Raw genomic sequence first — 8,245 nt, 5'->3', positions numbered from 1 at the left:
TGTCCATAGGACACCTGGGCTCAGAGAGCTCCATGGTCAAATGCCTGATATGAACCTCCTGGGTCCTTCCTCCAAAAGGCAGGGCTGTGAAAAAGGCCACATCTGTCCCAGGAATATGAGGAGCTCAGCCCTGTGTCTCCTGGCACCAGGGCCGTCCTTAGGCATATGTGTAGGACACCCGGAAATTTGGGGCACTCCTGGGTCTTAGAGTCTATCCCCCCTCTGCCTCTTCCTATCCCATCATGGCAGGTTTTCCCTAGCTGTGAATCCTGAAACAAGAGACTTTAGGCACAACAGAATCAGTCCGGCTGAAGGGTTTTCTCCTCTCATGTGAATTTATTGCTGGAATTGATGCTGGCTTGACAGCCCTGGAGAAAGCTTTGGGGGAGCCAATCTACAATCCCCCATGCCATTCCAATAGACCTCATCTTTGACTGACAGAGGCTGCCTCTGTCCCACAAGAATCAGGGCTGAGCCATCCAAATCCTTTACCCACGTGAATGGTAATGCTCACATCACTTTCCCTCCGCTCCCCTGCTGCAGGTATTCAGGAGGCAGTGCACAATTTGTAAAAATGGTTTGAATCAGGTCTTTCTTTCAGCTGCCCGCAATGGGCCAGATCTCCAGCTCCTGTACATGTGTACAACTCTAATAGCTCTCTGCCCATTTATGCCAGCTCAGGACTGGGCCTGATGAATCTATTTTAAGGCAAGTTTTTCATGGACAGTTCATAGTGCATCTAATGAGAGGAGTGTAGAGAAAAAGAAACAGAGCTTTGAACTGCTACAGAGCCCTCACTTACCGCTTATTGTCTCTGTAATGAGGGTGGAATGGCTGCGGTGCAGGAGCCAGGAATAGGTTATTTGTGACTCGCTCTTCATGTGGCATTGGCACAGGACGGGTGAAGAACTAATGCTGAAAAAACGCCGTCTTGTTGGGTTCCCATCAGACAGTTACTGATTCTTTTAATCGTTAGTTACAGGGACAGGAAGTAGCCGTGCCGTGGAACTGAACGTACCCAACCGACCCCGCCATGGCAGCTTCCAACTGGACCACGCCCAACCCCTCCACCTTCATCCTCCTCGGCATCCCGGGACTGGAGGCAGCACACGTCTGGATCTCCATCCCCTTTTGCTCCATCTACATTCTGTCCCTCCTGGGGAACGGCCTCCTCCTGGCTGTTATCAAGACCGAGCCGAGCCTCCACGAGCCCATGTACCTTTTCCTTTCCATGCTGGCGCTCGCCGACCTGGTCGTATCCACCACCACTCTGCCCAAAACCCTCTGCATTTTCTGGTTCAGAGAAAAGGCTATTCACATCAACAGTTGCCTGGCCCAGATTTTTTTGATTCACTCAGTTACTACCATGGAGTCTGGGTTCATGCTGGCCATGGCCTTTGATCGCTACGTTGCTATCTGTAACCCGCTGCGACACTCGGCCATCCTGACCAATAGGGCCATAACCAAGATAGGGTTGGGCGTTGTGATGAGGGGATGCGTGTTATTAGGCCCACACCCATTCCTGCTTCAGCGACTCCCGTACTGCAGGACAAGAATCATTTCTCACACCTATTGTGAGTTCATGGCGATGGTGAAACTGGCCTGTGCAGACACAACGGTCATGAGTGCCTATAGTCTAGCAGTAGCGTTTCTTGCCGCGGGATCAGATTTTATCCTCATTGTCCTGTCCTACATCCTGATCCTCTGGGCCGTCTTCAGATTCCCCTCCAAGAAGGCACGGCAGAAGTCCCTCGGCACCTGCAGTTCCCATGTCTGTGTCATGCTGGTGTTTTACATCCCCGCGCTCTTCAACTTCCTCTCCCACCGCTTTGGCCACGTGGCTCCCCACGTTCACATCCTCAGTGCCAACATTTACCTGCTCTTCCCTCCGATGATGAACCCCATCATCTATGGGGTGAGGACCCCTGGGATCAGGCAGAGGGTGCTCCACATCTTGGGCATCAAATCAGCCTGAAGGCGAACGGGACGGGTCAGCGGCTGGGGAGCAAGATGGGTGCCAGGGCCAGCAGGGTCGGGGATCCAGACGGCTCAGTCACCCCCAACGGTGGAACCCCTTCTCAGCCTTACTGAACAGCAGGGCTAATAAACAGGCTTGTCTGGGTCTGCAGCACAACAGAGCTTCGACTTTTCACTGCTCCAGAACATTGTTATCACTTGTCATTTTTGTTGGCCCAATCAAGATCAGGGCCTCCTTGTGTGAGGTGCTCTGTGACATAATGCTAGAGACCATCCCTGCCCCATGGGCTTCAATCCAAACAGACAAGACGGACCAACCGTGGGCAAAGCAGGGTTGTGGTCATCCCAGATCACAGGTGGGGAATGAGGCCAAGAGAGCCCAAGGACTTGCCCAACATCACACAGGGAGTCTAAGAGAAAGCCAGCCAAGCTCTCCCTATTGGGCGTGAGGAGAAATAGTCCCCTGGGGGTAGGTTACCACCAGCTGCCCCATGCAGGGGGTTTGAACCTGATCTGGTCATTGTCAAACGGAGGAGATTGGATTATGCCAGACTCCGGCCTGAGCCACTTAACACAGATCTGAGCCCTGGTCCAGAGCCTGAACCACAAGACCAGACTCCCAATCTACCACATAGCAAACTCATGCCCAGCCGACTACCTGTTTCCCTGCCATGCACCCTCTCATGTCCACCCTCTCATGCCTCTGCCACCCGCCACACACCCTCTCACACCCAGCCAGGTGTCCCTGTTGGATCATATTAAAGAAGTTCTGTATTAAAATCACAAATGAGTTTGATTCCCCATAGTTTAAATTCCAGGGTATTACTAATTAAGAGGTCTCTTGGTTTTTGGTACTGTTTCTCTCCCCCTATGCGTGAAACTTGCAAGCTGCTAATTGCGTTAGTACATTCTAAGACAGAGTCTGTTCTCAAAGCAATTCACACAGAGAGAGACTCAAAGCAATACTCTGTAACAACAGAAACAGCACCCAGAGACTCCCCGCCCTTTTGTTGTGTTAACAATTGTGATTAAAACAGACATAGAGGATGTATGTGGATGGATGCTTGGTGTGGATAATAACTGAATGATCAGGGAGGTGCCAGCCTAAGAATCCAGTGTCCATGGGCTGAAGAAGGCATCAAGTGGAAATAACCAGAGGACCCCCGGAGGGCAGACTGGAATCCACCCGACAGCCTCAAGAATGGGAGAACCAAAGAACAAGATAACATCTAGCAGCACGGAGCCGTCAGGAATGTGACATCTGCTGATTGATTCAGCAACAGCATGATGAAGCAATTCCCATAGACTGGCATAGGAAGAAATTCCTATAAAAATGGACTCTAGAAAGTGAGAACTTTGGGGTCTGATTCTGCAAACCAACTTCCAGGAACATCAGATGAGCATCTGACAAGGCCCTGCTCCCTCCTCATGTCCAGGCCACCTGGCCCGTGGCTTGGCATGAGCAACTCTAAGGCTGGTAACTATGATAACAACCTTGCAGAACCTGTGTGTCTGTGTGTGTGTGTGTATGAATGAATGTGTGAATAAATATGAGATTGAATGGAATGTTATAGCTATAACTGCTTACTATGATTTGTTCTGTATTCACAATAAATGTGGTATTTTGCCTTATCCTTTTAATAAGATCCTGCTGGTTTTTAATTTATCTGTATAACATCCCTTTACCCCCTGCCCAGCTGACTGCCCCTCTTTCCTCCTGCCATGCTCCCTCTCACACCCAGCCCACTGCTCCTCCCCCCCGTCACCTTCCCTCTCATGCCCAGCGGGCTGCCCCTCTTCCCCATGCCGCCCATCCTCTCACTCCCAGCCGGGTGCCTCTCTCCCCCTCAGAATCTTCCCTTGGTTCCCAGGCCAGAAGGAGCTTCACTGACTATCTCATCTGACCCCCTGCCTGGCACAGGCCCGAGGACTTCACCACAACAGTTCCAGCAATAAGTCCATATCTTATGGTTCAGTAAGAGGATGTACTTTTCCAAAGACATCCAGTCCCAATCTCAGGACACTGAGCAATGGTTGGTGAGAGAGACAAGCTTTTGGGCTTCCACAGCTCTCTCACCAACAGAAGCTGGTCCAATAAAAGATATTCCTCACCCAGGTAATCTAATGTCCTGGGACTGACGTGGCTTTAACACCACATGCAATATATATTCCAATCATTTAAGTATGCATAGTATTAAGCATTAAGAACAGTTATAGAGCCCAAATTGTGGGGGACGGGGGAGCCCAGAAGAGGCTGCCTTCCTATACAGTCACTCCCAGGTGAGGTGCAGCTCACCCCCTTTCCCTGGCCACTTCTGAAGCATTTCTCTCCTGTCTGTGCTGGGTTCAGCTGCTATTTTTGAAATCCAGTGCAAAGTGTAAAAACGTCACCGCTACCCATGTAACTAAAGAAGATGGAGAGGGTTCCCGTCATCCTGGCCTGACCCCGTCCCATCCCATGCTTTTGGGTATGTCTAGACACAGATCCAGCTGTCAGTTTTCTAGCAATGTTCACAATTTCCTCGTTCTCTGCTGTGCTAGCCCTCGTGTCATACAGAGCAGAAACTTCTTTCCTCAGCGCTCGGTCACTTCTGCAGTCCAGGTGTCCCCTTTCAGGGGCAGGCTCTTAAAAAAACCTGTTATGCTGGCCCTTAAATGCAGACTGCAAGCTGGCATGCCCCTGTGCCCAATTCCAGCCATAAGTGTAAACCTTCTGCCAGGTGGAGCAGCAGCAACCAGGGCTGTTTTCAGTATCTAGGGGTTCCTTTTCAACAATATAACATAGAACCGGCTTAAGCAGGATCTTCTGCCTCATGTTCTTGAGTTCTACAACCAAGAGTTCCTTTTCTGTGTCCCCTTCTGCTCCCTCACCATACCCCACTCACAGTGATTGTCCTTGGTCAGTAAGGACCCAGGGTTCAGAGATGCATCTGTGTGAGTTCACCTCCCACATGAGGAAGAAGGCACCTTGCTTGCTCTGCCATCTGAGCACTTGATCTGGCTGGCCACTCCACCAGCCACTGCTCCTTGCTGCCCCGCCAGCCATGGCTCCCTGCTCTCTCTGGCCCCACCTCTGAGCACCCATTAATGACCATCTGCTACAACCTGCCTCTCTGCCGTGACCTTGGCAGGTCAGCCTCTTAGAGTGATTTTTCAGCTCCTAGCAGGTTGAGCAGAAACACAATCCCACCACAACTGATTTTCATAGAATCACAGAATCATAGAATATCAGGGTTGGAAGGGACCTCAGGAGGTCATCTAGTCCAACCCCCTGCTCAAAGCAGGACCAATCCCCAATTAAATCATCCCAGCCAGGGCTTTGTCAAGCCTGACCTTAAAAACTTCTAAGGAAGGAGATTCTACCACCTCCCTAGGTAACGCATTCCAGTGTTTCACCACCCTCCTAGAGAAAAAGTTTTTCCTAATATCCAACCGAAATCTCCCCAACTGCAACTTGAGATCGTTACTCCTTGTCCTGTCATCTTCTACCACTGAGAATAGTCTAGAACCATCCTCTTTGGAACCACCTCTCAGGTAGTTGAAAGCAGCTATCAAATCCCCCCTCATTCTTCTCTTCCGCAGACTAAACAATCCCAGTTCCCTCAGCCTCTCCTCATAAGTCCAGACCCCTAATCATTTTTGTTGCCCTTCGCTGGACTCTCTCCAATTTATCCACATCCTTCTTGTAGTGTGGGGACCAAAACTGGACACAGTACTCCAGATGAGGCCTCACCAATGTCGAATAGAGGGGAATGATCACGTCCCTCGATCTGCTCGCTATGCCCCTACTTATACATCCCAAAATGCCATTGGCCTTCTTGGCAACAAGGGCACACTGCTGACTCATATCCAGCTTCTCGTCCACTGTAACCCCTAGGTCCTTTTCCGCAGAACTGCTGCCTAGCCATTCGGTCCCTAGTCTATAGCTGTGCATTGGGTTCTTCCGTCCTAAGTGCAGGACCCTGCATTTATCCTTATTGAACCTCATCAGGTTTCTTTTGGCCCAATCCTCCAATTTATCCAGGTCCCTCTGTATCCTATCTCTGCCCTCCAATGTATCTACCACTCCTCCCAGTTTAGTATCCTCCGCAAATTTGCTAAGAGTGCAATCCACACCATCCTCCAGATCATTTATGAAGATATTGAACAAAACCGGCCCCAGAACCGACCCCTGGGGCACTCCACTTGACACCGGCTGCCAACTAGACATGGAGCCATTGATCACTACCCGTTGAGCCCGACAATCTAGCCAACTTTCTACCCACCTTATAGTACATTCATCCAGCCCATACTTTAACTTGCTGACAAGAATACTGTGGGAGACAGTGTCAAAAGCTTTGCTAAAGTCAAGAAACAATACATCCACTGCTTTCCCTTCATCCACAGAATCAGTAATCTCATCATAGAAGGCGATTAGATTAGTCAGGCATGACCTTCCCTTGGTGAATCCATGCTGACTGTTCCTGATCACTTTACTCTCGTCTAAGTGCTTCAGGATTGATTCCTTGAGGACTGCTCCATGATTTTTCCGGGGACTGAGGTGAGGCTGACTGGCCTGTAGTTCCCAGGATCCTCCTTCTTCCCTTTTTTAAAGATTGGCACTACATTAGCCTTTTTCCAGTCATCTGGGACTTCCCCCGTTCGCCATGAGTTTTCAAAGATAATGGCCAATGGCTCTGCAATCACATCCGCCAATTCCTTTAGCACTCTCGGATGCAACTCGTCCGGCCCCATGGACCTGTGCACGTCCAGCTTTTCTAAATAGTCCCTAACCACCTCTTTCTCCACAGAGGGCTGGCCATCTACTCCCCATGTTGCGATGCCCAGCGCAGCAGTCTGGGAGCTGTCCTTGTTAGTGAAGACAGAGGCAAAAAAAGCATTGAGCACATTAGCTTTTTCCACATCCTCTGTCACTAGGTTGCCTCCCTCATTCAGTAAGGGGCCCACACTTTCCTTGGCTTTCTTCTTGTTGCCAACATACCTGAAGAAACCCTTCTTGTTACTCTTGACATCTCTTGCTAGCTGCAGCTCCAGGTGCGATTTGGCCCTCCTGATTTCATTCCTACATGCCCGAGCAATATTTTTATACTCTTCCCTGGTCATATGTCCAACCTTCCACTTCTTGTAAGCTTCTTTTTTATGTTTAAGATCCGCTAGGATTTCACCATTAAGCCAAGCTGGTTGCCTGCCATATTTACTATTCTTTCGACTCATCGGGATGGTTTCTCCCTGTAACCTCAACAGGGATTCCTTGAAATACAGCCAGCTCTCCTGGACTCCTTTCCCCTTCATGTTAGTCCCCCAGGGGATCTTACCCATCTGCTCCCTGAGGGAGTCAAAGTCTGCTTTCCTGAAGTCCAGGGTCCGTATCCTGCTGTTTACCTTTCTTCCCTGTGTCAGGATCCTGAACTCGACTATCTCATGGTCACTGCCTCCCAGATTCCCATCCACTTTTGCTTCCCCCACTAATTCTTCCCTGTTTGTGAGCAGGAGGTCAAGAAAAGCTCCCCCCCAGTTGGCTCGTCTAGCACTTGCACCAGGAAATTGTCCCCTACGCTGTCCAAAAACTTCCTGGATTGTCTATGCACCGCTGTATTGCTCTCCCAGCAAATATCAGGAAAATTGAAGTCACCCATGAGAACCAGGGCGTGCGATCTAGTAACTTCCGCGAGTTGCCGGAAGAAAGCCTCATCCACCTCATCCCCCTGATCCGGTGGTCTATAGCAGACTCCCACCACTACATCACTCTTGTTGCTCACACTTCTAAACTTAATCCAGAGACACTTAGGTTTTTCTGCAATTTCGTACCGGAGTGTGAGCAGTCATACTGCTCCCTTACATACAGTGCTACTCCCCCACCTTTTCTGCCCTGCCTGTCCTTCCTGAACAGTTTATAACCATCCATGACAGTACTCCAGTCATGTGAGTTATCCCACCAAGTCTCTGTTATTCCAATCACGTCATAATTCCCTGACATCACCAGGACCTCCAGTTCTCCCTGCTTGTTTCCAAGGCTTTGTGCATTCGTATATAAGCACTTAAGAGAACCTGCTGATCGTCCCTCGTTCTCAGTATGAGGCAGGAGCCCTCCCCTCACAGACGTTCCTGCCTGTGCTTCCTCCCGGTATCCCGTTTTCCCACTTACCTCAGGGCTTTGGTCTCCTTCCCCCGGTGTACCTAGTTTAAAGCCCTCCTTACTAGGTTAGCCAGCCTGCTCGCAAAGATGCTCTTCCCTCTCTTCGTAAGATGGAGCCCGTCTCTGCCCAGC

The 8,245-nt window shown here is 50.1% G+C and overlaps 1 protein-coding gene across 1 annotated transcript; it reads left to right on the top strand.

Moving 5' to 3' along the window:
- Positions 1-1,033: 1,033 nt before the first annotated feature.
- LOC141999504 (olfactory receptor 52K2-like) lies at positions 1,034-1,975 on the top strand. The gene has a single exon (XM_074973064.1). The coding sequence runs from the start codon at positions 1,034-1,036 to the stop codon at positions 1,973-1,975; it is 942 nt and encodes a 313-aa protein (XP_074829165.1).
- The last annotated feature ends 6,270 nt before the right edge of the window (positions 1,976-8,245 follow it).

This window comes from Natator depressus, chromosome 1 (assembly GCF_965152275.1).
Source record: "Natator depressus isolate rNatDep1 chromosome 1, rNatDep2.hap1, whole genome shotgun sequence".
Classification (NCBI taxonomy): Eukaryota; Metazoa; Chordata; order Testudines; family Cheloniidae; genus Natator; species Natator depressus.
The sequence above is the reverse complement of the archived record's forward strand: the minus strand, read 5'-3'. Positions and strand labels throughout refer to the sequence as shown.